The sequence below is a fragment of the Sander lucioperca genome, chromosome 4 (genome assembly GCF_008315115.2).
Source record: "Sander lucioperca isolate FBNREF2018 chromosome 4, SLUC_FBN_1.2, whole genome shotgun sequence".
Classification (NCBI taxonomy): Eukaryota; Metazoa; Chordata; class Actinopteri; order Perciformes; family Percidae; genus Sander; species Sander lucioperca.
In genome coordinates, this window is record NC_050176.1 from 23,376,327 (window position 1) to 23,393,706 (window position 17,380).

General features: G+C 42.7%; 1 protein-coding gene across 1 annotated transcript in view; it reads right to left on the reverse strand.

Annotated features, from left to right (window-relative positions):
- LOC116048446 (VPS10 domain-containing receptor SorCS3-like) overlaps positions 1-17,380 on the reverse strand; it is a 1,378,075-nt gene that overhangs the window by 62,856 nt on the left and 1,297,839 nt on the right. Inside the window, exons 8-10 of the mRNA XM_036000488.1 lie at positions 13,849-13,938; positions 12,229-12,408; positions 131-277 (exon numbers count right to left, since the gene is read on the reverse strand). Coding sequence (XP_035856381.1) covers positions 131-277; positions 12,229-12,408; positions 13,849-13,938 — 417 coding nt within the window. The remainder of the gene's footprint in view (positions 1-130; positions 278-12,228; positions 12,409-13,848; positions 13,939-17,380) is intronic.

A 17,380-nucleotide genomic window follows, 5' to 3' on the forward strand; every position in this document is an offset into this window, starting at 1 on the left:
TATTTGTCACTATGTACCAGAACATTGCCACAGCAGGAGCCCAGCGGTAATGTAGAGAAAATTGTAAAGCTACTGATGATACGAAGACACCACTTCCTGCATGTTTTTGAAATAAATGTGCAGTACTCACAAGTATGCAGTGAATTTCGTTTCCATCCAGGTTAGCTGCAGGAGCCTGCAGCAGCCTCCAGTCCCGGCCTTTGTTGTAGGTCATGTAGGTCTTGACCTGGTTGTCTTGCCTCTTGTTAGCAATCAACATGCCTTTAATTCCTGCCACCTGGTGAACACAGATACACAGCAGGTTAAATCTCATCTTTACCCTCTTAATGCAAACGGGCAGGGTGCATTTTATACTGTATTTACCTCTCCCGTAACAGTTTAGTCCTCCATTGCAGATGAAGAAGCATACCCACTGCACGCATCAGAAAGGGCATCTTGTGTATTGAGGCAGCAATCTTCATAATACAAGCTCAGTTAAATGCAAATGGTGTGCTTATCCTTTCTCGCTGCGTTTGACAGTCTGGCAGAGTCGGCTGCTTTTTCTTATTCTGTGCTAAGTGCTATCTGTAATTATATCCTTACACGTCTCAGCAATCCAGACAGTACAAAATAATGGGCGTTAAGAAAGTGACACCATGTCTATTTTCTCACAGTCAGTCGAATCTCCCCAAACACTCACACAATAGAGCTCTCAATTTTCCTCTATACTACCATTGAAATTTAATTCATTATTTTTTTTAAATCAATATTTACTACAGCACTCGTATGCGTATGCATTGCCAATGCCACTATCAGCATGTGGTTGTTGTTATACGTTCTGTCCACTGGAGGGCTTTCCAACATTAGCTTCGAAGAGGCCCCTACGTCACGGTGCGTTGCATTTCTGGCAAACGGCCGCTTTGTTTACATACATTTTCAGCCATGAGCACACAGTGATAAACACAACTCAACAGAGAACCTGGTAATCAAACATTATCAACAAGTATAGTGAAGCGGCTCTGTTGTAAGGGCTAACGGTGCTCGGTTAGCACAATGACATCATGTTAGAAAGCATGCTAACAGCATTGATAAGTAGGCCTATGCCAAACAGAGCTGTCACTACTATTTTAATGATCTATAAGCAACCTGTTTGTTGCAGATTGTCTCGTTACTGAGAATACAGCTGTTAGAAGATAATATATGAAGTCGAAGCTAACTCTGACAGCTGTAGGGCAGCTAACATTTAGGCTACGTTAGCTGTCTCCATTGTTAAGGAAAAACTGAGGAGGAGCACAACTCATTTCACATAAGTGAAGAAGATTCAGGAGACCTTGACTGAATTATACAGGACTAATTAATAAAAACTCAATTGAGGAAAGAATTAAGCAGGCAGTACATGTTGTTAAATGTTTAATCTGAGCCCTAAAGGATTTTTGACAACCTCTGGACCTTCCTTCACAACGCTGCAGAGGAAGGTCTGGCTAGTCCACACAGCATTCCTGGATGGGAGAAAAACGTGCTCTGGTTTATTGGCATTTCTTTAAACCAATCACAATCGTCATGGGCGGTGCTAACCTCCAGACGGTGCCTCTGCTAAATAGTCTCAGGAAGGAACTTGTTTTGGTGGAACATGTGTACGTTCAAAAGTAGTTTTAGTCGTGCAACAGAAAACTCAGATAGGACAGATAGTCTAGCTAGCTGTCTGGATTTACCCTGCAGAGATCTGAGGAGCAGTATTAATTTTGACAGCAAATTCTGATTTAGTCTTAGTCTTTTGAATAACACACCATTTAGTTTTAGTCTTATTTTAGTCATCTGAAATCTTTTAGTCTTAGTCTAGTTTTAGTCGACTAAATATCATAAGAGTTTTAGTCTTAGTCTAGTCTTAAGTCTTTTAGTCTTAGTCTAGTTTTAGTAGACCAAATATAAGCATGTTTTAGTCGACTAAAACTACAGCGGACTTAGTTGACTAAATGTTTCTCCAGTATTTCCGGTCATTGGAAGTATCCATCAGTCTGTTATGGAATGGTATTAAGGTTTGAATATGCAATACAGACACAGATTTAACGGTTGGTCCTAGACCTAGCTCTGACATTCCTGTTGTTCATGAGACTTGTCATTGCCCTCGGACCGGGTGCACTGCAGAACGTTAGCGTGTTGCTAACGAGCAAAGTCAACTGAAATCAGCCAAAGCTGTGTAACTAAGACTGTGCAACTAAACACAACTAAGTATAATGTTAACAACCTTACTGTTGTGAAAACGTCCTCGAAACTGTGCAAAGTTCTGCAAACTCGTCCTCCTGTGTAACTGCTGCTGCGTTTGTTTAGCTGTTGCGCCTGCATTTGCCGCGGCTTTTTAAAATGGCTCTGCTGCTTCCGCATAAATCACTACCCTCAAAGATTCGCTCTGATTGGATTTCTTCCCAACTTGTCCCACAAAAAAGAATGGTTCTGATTGGATCTCTTCTCCATTCGTCCCTCCCTAACATTTTCATCTCATTTTTATTTGTTGACTAAAGTGTCTGTTATATTTCGTCACAGTCTTCGTCATCATATCTGACTTTTTATTTAGTTTTTATTTAGTTTTCGTCTGTGAAAAAGGTTTGTTGACGAATATTTTTCGTCGTAGTCTTCGTCAATGAAATTAACACTGCTGAGGAGCAGTTAACCATAGTCCTCAGAAATCCACCAGAGTTTAAAATTACAACACAAAGAAAGCAGAGCAATCCCGAAAGTGGAACGTCGCGGACATAGAATAGTGACGACGCAACTATGTTATGGCAGGTGAATTGCTCAGGACCCAAGGAAGCAGAGTGTGGAGTTTGAAGTTGTTTGGATGAGTGGTTCTGGAAAAAACTGCAAGCAGCGATTCCACAGGCCAAGCAATGGGCCCGTTGTGCACAGGCATGTTTTGAACGGGCTGCACTTTTACATAGAAACACCCTCATACAGACATGCACCTCTTCCAAAATCCTCCTTGCTAGTTGTCTTTCAGGTTGTAAGAATATCCCTCAACTACACCAAAGTGTGATATGCAATGGATATGGACAGAGTCCCTCCAAATGGTTGCCATAGTAAAGGGCTCTGTTCCCTCCCTGAAGGGAGCACGTCTGTATAAGTGGCACTAATGGGCAGTGCATTTGACATTGTCATAGAAACATGGCGTTCAGGATTGACGCGGCTAACGACGGTCTTCCCATCCTGTCAATCACTGCAGTCATTATTCATTGCCTCCACCTCCTCCACATGTGCACGCACACACACGTGTGCGCACACACACACACACACACACACACACACACAAGGCGAAGCATGCGCCCACACCACCACATTTCTCTCTATCCATCACTCACACCTACCACACTCTACTTTCTTGACAACTAAGTGAAGGACGAAGGCATTGATCTCTATTCTACAGCATAGATTACTCTTAGCGGTGCAGCATTTAAAGGAATACTCCAAACATTTCGAAAAATTTGGATTTTCCGCCTTTGTGCGTTGACGATTTAAAGCAGTCCTGCCATTTGCTGAATGCCAAGGGAGTGGAAATGAAAAAGAGGATGGAGCAGGGAGATTGTTCTGCAGCATGTGATCAGAGACAGCCAACATCCAGCTGCTTTTTATAATCTCTGCTACCATCAGTGACGCATGAGTCATAACTCTGACCACAATGTACATGCGGTGGACACGGGCAAACTCTTCCATTTAATAATTTATTTTTCAATGTTTTTTCATACAGAGACAGAGGACATTGCACAACACATCTGCTGTCAATTGCTCTAAACACACATCTCGATTTGCTGCAACTGACACAGCTCCGGACTCTGTTGACTTAGTCCTGTTATTATAAAATAAGGAAGACACTGATGGGTGCAGGCAGGGGTAAATGCTAGAACAGATCTGCTAGACGTGCCGACATAGTAAGGTTTAGGCTTGAGGAGTGGGGATTGGTTAGGGTAAGAATGATAGGTAAGCCAAACAGAGGCAGAATAAGGCAGAAATAAGGCGGGCCACGAGGCACTTCCTGTGACGCTGACACGTCTAGTGGATCCGATCTAGCATCTACCACAGGTAGGGGACCTTTGTTGCATTTCAGGCAAATCTAAACATACTTCATATACTCATATATGAACAATTAAATGCAACCGTTGCATTTTATTACATTATCTGATATCACAACATCAATATACATTTTATTTATTGCATCTATGAAGCAGTGTTCCTTACAAAAATGATATTCAATTCAATGGATCTGTCAATTATTATTAGTCTTGTATGTCAAGACACCCCGAGGAAGGCAAAGTGTGCCGATATGTTTTATAATGCATTATCCATCCATCCATCTTCTTCCGCTTATCCGGTAGCGGGAAGCGGGGTTAGCAGCTCCAGCAGGGGACCCCAAACTTCCCTTTCCCGAGCCACATTAACCAGCTCCGACTGGGGGATCCCGAGGCGTTCCCAGGCCAGGTTGGAGATATAATCCCTCCACCTAGTCCTGGGTCTTCCCCAAGGCCTCCTCCCAGCTGGACGTGCCTGGAACACCTCCCTAGGGAGGCGCCCAGGGGGCATCCTTACCAGATGCCCGAACCACATCAACTGGCTCCTTTCGACGCGAAGGAGCAGCGGCTCTACTCCGAGCTCCTCACAGATGACTGAGCTTCTCACCCTATCTCTAAGGGAGACGCCAGCCACCCTCCTGAGGAAACCCATTTCGGCCGCTTGTACCCTGGATCTCGTTCTTTCGGTCATGACCCAGCCTTCATGACCATAGGTGAGGGTAGGAACGAAAACTGACCAGTAGATTGAGAGCTTTGCCTTCTGGCTCAGCTCTCTTTTCGTCACAACGGTGCGATAAATTGAGTGTAATACCGCACCCGCTGCGCCGATTCTCCGACCAATCTCCCGCTCCATTGTCCCCTCACTCGCGAACAATACCCCAAGGTACTTGAACTCCTTCACTTGGGGTAAAGACTCATTCCCTACCTGGAGAAGGCACTCCATCGGTTTCCTGCTGAGAACCATGGCCTCAGATTTAGAGGTGCTGATCCTCATCCCAGCCGCTTCACACTCGGCTGCGAACCGATCCAGTGAGTGCTGAAGGTCACAGGCCAACGATGCCATCAGGACCACATCATCCGCAAAAAGCAGCGATGAGATCCCCAGCTCACCAAACTGCAACCCCTCTCCACCCCGACTACGCCTCGATATCCTGTCCATAAATACTACAAACAGGATTGGTGACAAAGCGCAGCCCTGGTGGAGGCCAACTCTCACCTGAAACGAGTCCGACTTACTGCCGAGAACCCGGACACAGCTCTCGCTTTGGTCGTACAGAGATTGGATGGCCCTGAGAAGGGACCCCCTCACCCCATACTCCCGCAGCACCTCCCACAGTATCTCCCGGGGGACCCGGTCATACGCCTTCTCCAGATCCACAAAGCACATGTAGACCGGTTGGGCATACTCCCAGGCTCCCTCCAGGATCCTTGCGAGAGTAAAGATCTGGTCCATTGTTCCACGACCAGGACGGAATCCGCATTGTTCCTCTTCAACCTGAAGTTCGACTATCGACCGAACCCTCCTTTCCAGCACCTTGGAGTAGACTTTACCGGGAAGGCTGAGAAGTGTGATACCCCTGTAATTGGCACACACCCTCTGGTCCCCCTTTTTGAAAAGGGGAACCACCACCCCGGTCTGCCACTCCTTAGGCACCGTCCCCGACTTCCACGCAATGTTGAAGAGGCGTGTCAACCAAGACAACCCCTCCACACCCAGAGCTTTAAGCATTTCTGGACGGATCTCATCAATCCCTGGGGCTTTGCCACTGTGGAGTTGTTTAACTACCTCAGCAACTTCCACCAGGGAAATTGACGACAATCCCCCATCATCCTCCAGCTCTGCCTCTACCATAGAGGGCGTATTAGTCGGATTTAGGAGTTCCTCAAAGTGCTCCTTCCACCGCCCCTCAGTTGAGGTCAACAGCGTCCCATCCTTACTGTACACAGCTTGGATGGTTCCCCGCTTCCCCCTCCTGAGGTGGCGAACGGTTTTCCAGAAGCACCTTGGTGCCGACCGAAAGTCCTTCTCCATGTCTTCTCCGAACTTCTCCCACACCCGCTGCTTTGCCTCTTTCACGGCAGAGGCTGCAGCCCTTCGGGCCCTTCGGTACCTTGCAACTGCCTCCGGAGTCCTCTGGGATAACATATCCCGGAAAGACTCCTTCAGTCGGACGGCTTCCCTGACCACCGGTGTCCGGTGGGTTACCGCCCCTTGAGGCACCTAAGACCCTAAGACCACAGCTCCCCGCCGCAGCGCACCCGACCCCAGCGGTTCCTCCCACAGGTGGTGGGCCCATGGGTTGGAGAGAGAGGTGCCACGTAGCTTTTTCGGGCAGTGCCCGGCCGGGCTCCGTGGCAAACCCGGCCACCAGGCGCTCGCTGACGGGCCCTCCATCTGGGCCTGGCTCCAGACGGGGGCCCCGGGCTTCCTCCGGGCAGGGTCACTCCATCTCTACCTCGTTTTTTCATCGGGTTTTTGAATTTATTTATTAAGGGATTTTTTTTTACTCTTAACCACCCGTCTGAGTGTCTGGAATTAGATTTTTTTTATGACGTCGTGTGACGTCGTTTATGACACGTCGTGTGTGTGTGTGTCCACCTGACAAATAAAAGTCCAATATTCACTCTCCCTTTGGCTTTGTTTTGATTTCAATCAACTCCTTAAGGAAATATCTGTCTCCTTAGCAACTAACTGCTCCACTATGTTCACCAGCTAACTTTGTCTGTTTTCTGTTTAGTGATAATGAGCTGGTAGTATACAGTGAGTTTATCAGAGCTTTTTTACTGAAAGAAGCTGTCTGCTGTAGCTAAAAACAGAGTCGTAAGACCAGAGTTTGCGGGCCTCAAACCAAAACAATAATGCTAAAAGAAGCTAAAGAGCTCTATAAAGTGGGAGGCATAGACTGTATGGAAAGATGGACGATGTTCACTTCCTCCGACTGTACAAAGTGAAACCAAAATATCCTGGATACGTGCGCTGCCGTCTTGTTATTTTGGAGCTAGAGTCTGTGAGGTAATGATCAGATAAATATATAATGGAGCCGCTGTATCAATGTCCCGCCCATTCACCCTCCCGACCAATCACAGCTGTCAATCATGATGTTTCACCCTGTTTTTATAGCATCAAATAACTAATAAAAAACAAACTTAGCAGAAAAATGAACACTTGAACAAACATCAGCATCATCAGAAATAAGTAAAATTACATAAAACATATCTGGGAAAAATGTATTTGAGTTGTACTTTGATTTCCATCCGCTAACATAGAGGGGGCGGGATTTATGACCTACACTGCAGCCAGCCACCGGGGGAGATCCAGATGTTTTGGCTTCACTTATACAGTTTATGCATCAACACCTGGAGGTTAGATAGTGATTTTATCCATTGTTCATATTAAAATACTGATTGGTGCAGATTTAAACTTAAATGTTTGCGGTCTGTAATACAGAATGCCACTATAAGTTTCACTTTAAAAACTAAGAAAGCATCTTTACCTTTTCACCACCGTCTGAAAGTACTCCATCCACCAGCTCGTTGATGTTGTGCTGCTTAGCAGCTTTTCATTTAACAGTTTTGTTGATTTTCATGTTATTTTTTCCTGAATGGAATGATCACATGAGGAGTAGGGCCCGTGCGTATATATTTCAAAATGTTCAGTGAATTAAAACATGGCTGCCAATCTGAAAACACTGCTATTTAGTACAATGGTGAGTCTTTACTGAACAGCAGGGAATAGTATTTTGCATTATATTATATGGCTCATTTGTTGAATCACAGCTTTGTGGCTCTAAGCATGCTGGCAGGAAAAAAAACACAAACATGAAGGGCTACATCATTGTGAGTATCAGAATTATCCAGATCTGGGCGCCTGGGTAGCTCAGTCAGGTTGGGTTCCAACCTGCGGCACTTTGCTGCATGTCATTCCCCCTCTCTCTCCCCTTTCAAGTCTAAGCTGTCCTGTCGAAAATAATAATAATAATTATCCAGATCATCTAATACTCTTCACTGACAACAATTCACTTCATGTCTTCAATCAATCATTCAGAGCTGTTTATAGTGACTCGAGAGAGAGAGAGATAAATGATTTTTGATACAGTGAACCCCAGCCGAGCGGAGTGATAATTGTCGGAGAGCAGGTGGCGGCTCTCACCTCTCAGATTGCAGCGACGTTTAGCGGCTGATGTAGAGCCCTGATGTCAACAGAAAATGAGTTTGCACAACAAAGGCTCATGATTACAGAATTTGCCCTTATCCAATCGGATTGACAATAAAAATAATCCTTCTAATTTAGAAGATAATTGTGCAATTTTCTGTGTGGAAACGGCATAATTGGTTTTTAGGGAGGAGGATGCAACGAGAAGAGGGGCCCTCTGGGAAGAGACACGACTCCTAAGTGGGAAAACAAAAAACAACTTTCACATACGTTGCTGTCTCCCCTCTGGTCTGTTCAGAGCGGTGTCTTCTCTCTGGAACATTAGGCCTGTGAAGTGCAGTTTGTCAGGGTCTTACAGCAATAAATGGGTTGAGTTCCATAGCGTATATCTTACCCTGTGTAATGGCTCTGATTTATCAGAGACAGCAGTTTATCATCTATCTCTAGTTTAGGTTTCTGATCAAGAACGGAGCCCTTGACCGCGTGACAAATGCAATTAAAAAACGCCTTATCTTCTCACGCTGCACGGTGAAATGCTTTTACAGCGGCATGGTAATAGGAGCTGCACACACACACACACACACACACACACACACACACACACACACACACACACACACACACACACACCACACAAGCACACACACACACACACACACACACACACACACACACACACACACACACACACACACACACAGACAAGCACACACACACACACACACACACACACACACACACACACACACACACACACACACACACAAGCACACACACACCCACACTGTTCAGGAGAGGTAATGGCATTGCTAATTACCGCACTGCTGCCACCGCTGCTGGCCAATATCTCACTTTCTTCACTCTCAGCCACACCTGCCAGTGTAGGAGTGATAAACTGGGTTCACCAGGGAGTGAAGAAGGAGATAAATCTACTTTCCTGCTATGAATGCTACTGCAAACACATACAGTAGCTAGCCAGCAAGCTAACAAGGTCCGGAGGTGCATGGCAGCAAGCCCCATTAAGTGTGCTCTTTATGCCGCATATGTCTGCTGTCAGCAAGATAGACGAGCGCAGCGTATAATGCAAACCTAACCATGTAACCCAAGTAAGTGTAATACAAACTCTGTGTACGTGTATGTAAAACCAACCTGTTCTCACTACCAACTTGTAAAATACGGACCCTCGGTCAGTGCCTCTCAGTGTCAGATACCGATGCAAAAAGCACCCTTCAGCGCATGTATGGAACGCACCGGGCAGAGCAGCAGCTCGACCGCAGCGCTGTAAGATGACGTAGTATTAAGAGAGACAACGGTAGCGAGTAGTATGAAAGACCCAAAATCTGCTTAAGGGGGCAGGTTGGGGGGTGGATGGGTCAAACAACACAGGACTTTCACCCAGGAGACCGGGGTTCATGTCCCGTTCTTGTCACTGAAACATACATTTTGTAACCCCACCCTCCATCTTTTCCTAACCCTAACTGGCTCGTTCTTGTGCCGCATGTCGTACATCCAGACCCAGACCCAATGATGGCGAAGGGCTAGATGCTAAAGGAGACATTTTGGTGGCCGGGTAGAGCTCAGTTGGTAGAGCGGGTGCACAGATGTCGAGGTTTATTCCTCGATGCAGAGGTCCAGGGTTCGATTCCGACCTGTGACAGTTTCCTGCATGTCTTTCCCCCTCTCTCTCTCCTCTTTCATATATCAGCTGTCCTATCAATTGAAGGCAGAAATGACCAAAAAAGAGACATTTTGCACCAATAACACCAAAGCCACCTGACCAAGCATTGCTTTTTGGGAGTGAGAATGTGTTGGTAAAACACACAACACAAACTGAGCGACTGCGGTTACTTTTTTAAACTCACCGCCAAGTCATTACCCTATGACTTAAAGCTGCACTGATCAATATTTTAATATTAACAGAAAGTACACTACCTGCACGACAGATAACATCAGCAACTAACTAGGGAGCCTAGTGGAGCATTTAGCAACTTACCAGCCAGTTATTTCCCTCAGGAAATAATTGGAGGAGTGAATATTGGACACAGTTCATCAGGTGTACAGAAACATAACTCCTAGTTGTCTTTCTTTATTATATGTATTGTCATTTGTCAACAGTTACAGAGAAGCAATCGTTGGCAATGAAAATCTTAAATCTCAGGCTCCCTCCAACCATGCTCCATAAATAAGTACAAAAAGAAAATCATGCAAGTAAAGGTTAAAAAAAAAGTATACTGTTTACTGTCTACTGTGTAACTAGGAAATTGTTTGCTAACAGGTGCACCATATCAATGTAAGGTGTTGTGTTCACAGCTTGCTGCGCTGCCACAACGTTGTCAACAATCAATGAACGCAGGATTACTAATTCGTGAGGTTTATAAGCTTTCATAAACACACCTTTAAAATAAATAAAACTATTACAACTAGACCATCACGTTAGGGCTGACCAATAATTCAAAATGATCATTCCAATCCATTTTCACTTGTATCATATTGTGATGATATGATAAAAACTAACAATTAGATATTGAAGGTTTTTTGTCTAATGTAATGTAATGCGTACCAGTGCAAATCATTCAACAATACATCTTCATCAATGCATTCTTAAATTAAAAAAAATATTTATATCCAAATCAAGTAGTGTGACATAAACTCAGATCTACCCTTCAGAACTCTGAGCAGCAGAAATGTGACAGTTCTATGTCATTACTAGTAATACTACTAATAATAATGAAGTCCTACAGTAATAATAGCCTGCATGTATATTCATTAAACATTTATAACTCAGATTTAGCTTTTGTCTAGTGTTAGTCCCTGCATTAAAGGAGTATTCCATGTAATTAAGTACTGCATAAAAGTAAGAAACGGCCAAGAGACAGAATAAAGAATAGTACAAATGGAGGCAGCAGAGGCCAGGATATTCTGACATTTAGTTCCTTGTGCAGGTCAAACTCTGTGGGATACTACATGTCCCATAATGTAACTTGATATCGTCTTTTTGTTTGTACATGCAAAATGCCCACGTTTCTGTTAAAAATGTGTAGCCTGGTGACATCTTAGGGGGTTATTTTCTCAGACTTCACAAAGCTCCTTCAGAGCCACTGAAGACATTATACAACATTACTTTCACAGGCTAGTAAACTAATCTTGATGTGTAAAATTGGTGGACCCCTTTAAAGGACATGTTAATCAACTTGGGAGTGATAGAACGAGGTATGGAAGGTTCAAAATCCTGTGTGTTTGGTTGACATTTGGATCAGATGTGGGCCTTTAAAATGCGATTGGTTCACGGGCGAATATACTGCAGGAAAATTCAGCATCAGCAGCAAAGAAATTGTTGGGTCATTGCTATCGATTAATAACCCTTATGGATGCACCATAAGGGTCATTTTGTGAAATGGGACATAGAAACCTGAATGTACTACACATTTAACCACATAAAATTCCACATTCACGTGCATGTACTTTATGGTAGATCTTAAAGCTTTAGTGCGTAACTTTTTGATATTAATGAACGTCCGTTACATTCAAGCCAAATGAGTTGCTACAAAGCTTATTAAGACTATCAGCTCCACACAACTCTCTCTGGATTTCTCAGTATGACTATGTTCAGAAGATTGAGGCGTCCGGTGAACGCAGAAACTTGAGTGAAGATAATTACTTTTTCTGAAGAGTCAATCATGTTTTTATTTTTTATTAGCACCATGTATATCGTTCAGACATACAAAACAAATTCCACAATGTATGACAGGCAACGTCAGATGGTGCACCATCATGTTTTTTTAATCATCCGTGTCCTCCTTGGCTACTAGCAACTGTGTGGAGGAGGGGTGGGTGAGCGTGCGCGATCACGGAAGGCTTGTATCATGTGGACGCAACAACAGTGGTGTTGTCATTACTTAGAATTCCTCATGGGGGTGGGGGGGACAAAAACTACACACTATAGCTTTAAGAAGTAATGGAAAAGTAATAGTCCCTGTAACTTCCTACTGTATAATCAATGAAAACCTTACTGTATGACCAATTTCATCAGGTGCCTACCTCGTACAGATCCAGCATCTGGTTCCCTCCGATGCCCCTAGTGGTCTTGACATTTTCCATGGCCAAGGTGAAGTAGATCCCTCTGGTGTCAGACAGGTAGAGGTTATAGGTGTCGTTCTGGTTCCACTCCTGTACCGCCGCAAAGACCTGCTTCTCATCAGTGCTGACAATGTGTAAATCCTATCAGGGAGCAGGGAGAGATTAAGAGGAGTTATGACTGGTAGCGGAGAGGTGACGGATTAGAGCATGCTGACCCTGTGGGACTGGTCATGAGATCAATGCTGCGGTGTGAATACAAATGTTTGACGACATACTGTAATGTATAGCCCACTAAGGGGCTCACGACTAAAAGTGTGACTTTAAAAGGACAGTATGCCAGCTTTTTAAGGGGAAACAAACCTGCCTGTGGCTCAACGCATTTTTTAACCAATCTACATAAATTTCACTGTTGTGACAGCACCAAATTCAAAAGCTTTCAGGGATAGGATTGAGAATACTTTACTGAGACTATGATTAATTAACTCTGGGACATTCTGGAATTAAAACTGATTTGTATGACTCTTAAAAAATAAAATGAATACAAATATATAAAATAATATATAAAATAATAATAAAAATTAGGGATGTCCCGATCATCTTTTTGGGCCCCTGGTCCCGATCCGATTTTTTTTAAATATTGAATATATGCCTATACGGAGTCCTGATTCGATACTTGTATTTGCGCAGATAATAGAGCTGCACACCATTTTTTTGTTTACAAAAATACTAAGTAAACAAAGTAACTAAAATTAAAAATTTAACGGTGCCTCTGCAAAGTAGCCTCGGAAAAGGAACTTGTTTTGGTAGTTTTAGTCGTGCAACAGAAAACTCAGATTGGACAGATAGTCTAGCTAGCTGTCTGGATTTACCCTGCAGAGATCTGAGGAGCAGTTAACCATAGTCCTCACAAATCTACCAGAGGTTAGAACGCCAACACAGAGAAAGAGGAAGGGGACGGACATCCGGCCTAAGAAGAGGGCGGAATTTCCGGCAGCACCTGAACAATCCCGAAAGTGGAATGTTGTTGATATAGACTAGGATCCCAGCAAATCCCCAATCAAAAAATAAACAGTCTCAAGTTCCCCGCTGGACAACAAAAACTAAACTTAGTGACCCCTCTTGTGGTTAATAGTCAATCTTTGATTTTCTTCTTGTGTTTACCGATGTCGGCTCCAGAGAATAACAGCCTGTAAGTGTGGTGACTTCCTGGTGGAATCACGGTAGAGGTGTGGAGAATTGGAGTAATCTGCTTCTGTAAAATGGATGACTAAGAAAGGCGGACTTTTTAACTCGTTGCCGAGGGATGCAAGCTACGAGACACTCTCTGGACGGACACTGGTTAGTGGCCGCGTGCCATCTTGGTTTGAAAATGCCGGCATCCAGGCGGTCTGGCAGTGTGTCTGTGGTGCAGGGCGTGTGTGATTAAAGGCAGCAATCACTACAAGCTGATGTACATGATCGGAGTAAGGTAATAATGACGATCCCCAATTAGTTAAAAAAAAATGCCCATATCGGCTCTGATCCAAAACGTGCGATCAGGATCGGGACATTCCTAGTAAAAATTTTGCTTTTGCAACTTACCTTAGGCAGTGAATATTTGGGTAGTTTGATTTGAATAAATGAGTCTCTCTTGTAGGACACATAATAGGAGGCTCGTCCTGATGTAGGAACCTAGAACACAGAGAGTACAATTCTTTTATTACATTGAATATACATTTTTGCAACACTGTACTTCTCTTTCACTATTTCTCTTAGCGTTGTAGTGATGGAGCTCTGCTGCTGAACGCATGCGGGGGACACCTTGTATCAAGGCCTCATGTGTAACCTCATCACTGACACCATATTGTATGTTCTCCAATCAATCACCCAAGTGGTGAGTGAAAGCGTACACATCAACCTCTATCTCTCTTTGTCCTGCTGGTTTTCAAGGCGCTGCAAGATTCACAGGTTGTTTTTTTTTCACTTGGCCATTTAAAGTGATCCCCTGGCTTGCATTCAGAGGATGCTGCCCTCTCTAGGTGTCAATGGTGGTTGGTGGTTTCAAAATGGACTTTGGTAAATATCTCGTAGGACAATCAATAGTCTCATTATTCTTTGTCAAGAGAAATCTTTAAATTGCCTAACCAAGCCTCGTCCGCAGGCTAAGAGAGAAAAAAAAGTCGCCCATAATGGTCTAGACCATTAGCAAACACTCCAAGCTGTTGTTAGCTTATGCAGCAAAAAAACACAGGGCTGGTGGGTGTTGGAGAATTGTCAAGCCTCGAAGCCATGGAAGCCAAGCACTTTATATATACACACACACACACACACACACACACACACACACACACACATACACATACACATACACACACACATAGAGACACAGAGTAAAGTGAGACCCCAGCTGCATATCACACTTTTCCCTCCTATCGATAATGACATGAAATTCATTAGAGGAAAACCTTCAAATCAAACTTGTGTCTCTCTGCTGAAGAGAAGCGATATCAGTATTAATGTTGTATGACAGGGCTGATTCTTTTTACTGATCTTGTAAGTGCTCTGAATGGCTCAGAAGAGAGAAAACAAGCTCTGATAGGAAATATAGCCGACTAGCAGTGAGCACTGCAGAATAGTCCCACACGCAATCGAGTGAAGGAGCAGGAGATCGATGACAGGGTAACCAGAGGCGGTTTGAACTTTAAGAGGAATTGGTATGATTGATTTTCTTCCCCATCTCTTTCAGGATCTTTCGTCTGTGACGCATACGTGTTAAAATGTGGAGGTGCTAGGATTGAAGGGGAGGTTTAGGTTGAGTGCTTGTGAGTTTACTTGAAAGACTTCAGAGAGGTCAAACAGGATTGAAATATCTTTGGAGTACAACTCTATTTCTTTGTCTAATGTGCTGCCAAGGCCTGTAGGTGTCTCAGGTAAGTAGGCTTCTGAAAAATCCATGTTCTCTACTGAATAAAACATTTAGTGGGATCAAACAGCTGGAAGAGCACCATTACAACTACTACTATTACAACTGCTACTACTGAACATATTTATAAAAGGCATAATGTCCTTAATAACATAGTAAGTGAAGTATATTTAGCGCAGTAAAGCAGTGGCGGTTCTAGACCATCAGGTGGTAGCAGGTCAACAGTAAGGCAAGGCAGCTTTATTTGTATAGCACATTTCAGCAACAGGGCAATTCAAAGTTCTTTACATAAAACATTAAAGAGCAGTTAAAAACGATAAAAAGAAAAATCAGGCAGGACCATATTTCTTTACCATCTCATCCACCACGGGCCCCGCAGGAACATGTGACTCTCTACTCTTGTTACCCATAACAAGAGTGGAAGTACTTCTCTTTACCTACAGTATAGCCGTCGCTATAAGGCTTAGCAGGCAAACTTTGCAAAAATCCTAAACAGTTCCAACTGTTTTCCTTTAGATTTTATCATAAAATCTGTCACACCCATGTTGGAGAAATTCTCAGAAATATGTCCGTTATCTGTTCAAAAATACCACTAGAAAAAATACGAGAATAAAATTGAATGTGCAGTATAAGAAATTAACAATTATTTAAAGAATGGCAACTGAGATTTGTGGGGGACCTGCAGTTTTCTGGGAGTTTGTTCCAGATATGTGGAGCATAAAAACTGAACGCTGCTTCCCCCTGTTTAGTTCTGACTCTAGGGACAGAAAGCAGACCTGTCCCAGACCACCTGAGAGGTCTGGGTGGGTCATAGTGTATAAAAGCATGGACAAGTTTTTCCAAATCCTGCTGAGACATTAATTGTCTTAATGTCTTAACAGTAGATGCCACATACAAATGATATACATCATCTGAAAGCTAAGAACCTTAAGATTAATTTTAGATGCAGCTCAGCATTTGTGTGTCAAGCTTTTCGGTAACACTTTATTATATGGGTACATGAATGATCAATTATTAATTGATGCATGACTTCATGCATGTAAACGCACAAATTAATTAATGTAGTACTTCATGAACTATTAGTAATGTACAAAGATGAATAGTATCTCATGCATAACTTAAAGCTTTAGTGCGTAACTAATTAATTAAGTAATTACTTAGAATTCCTCATGGGGGAGACAGAAACTACGTACTATAGCTTTAATGCAGGAACAATACGTAAATTATTGCATCAATTAAGGTATTTGAATCATCTGATTGTGATTCGTTCTGATTTATTAACGATGTTCATGTCTTCTTGATTGGTAATTCTGCAGTTAAAGTGTCTGAATTGTAGTGTTGTAATCATGAATAACTAAACATGACTTCTTCATTACTTCATCATGTTTGTATGCCTTCAAGTAAAGTGCTGACCTGCTCCATCTTTAACATTGATAAATAAGATATGATTAATGGTGGCAAATGCAGCAATTGTCTTTGTGACCCTTCAAATAAAGTCAACCCTTCTGTCTAATGCAAATTAAATCATCACTCTTGGAAGTTAGTAAAAATATGTAAAAAAAAAAAAAAATGCATAAATATCCTACTTGGATGAGCATTGCTCTTTGGCATTACTGTTTAAGTGTCTTATGTTGTTGTGAATAAAGTAACTATAAAAATGCATCTGAAGTACACTGTATTTGTGTCGTAGTGACCTTTGTATCATTTTGCTCTTACATTAATGTTATGCCACCATTAATCATATCTTATTTATCAATGTTAAAGATGGAGCAGGTCAGCACTTTATTTGAAGGGACACAAACATGATGCAGTAATGATTAGTTAATCATGATTACAATACTACAATTCATCAGAATATATGTACACTGCTGTGACATGAACATCATTAATAAATCAGAAATCATGATGATTGAAATACCTCAATTGATGCATTTATTAACGTATTGTTCCGGCATTAAGTCATGCATATGATACTATTAATCCTTTGTTTTGTTGTTTTCATTATTGATAGTTCATGAGGTACTACATGAATGAATTCATGCGTTTTCATGCATGAAGTCATGATAATTCATGTACCCTTATTATAAAGTGTTACCAGTTTTGTAGTCATAAATCTGTAATAAAAGTGTGTGTGTCTAGTCAAATGTTGAAAGTTTAGAGAGTAAAAATGCCTAGAACATTATGATGGTAGTATATGATGCCCATTCTTAT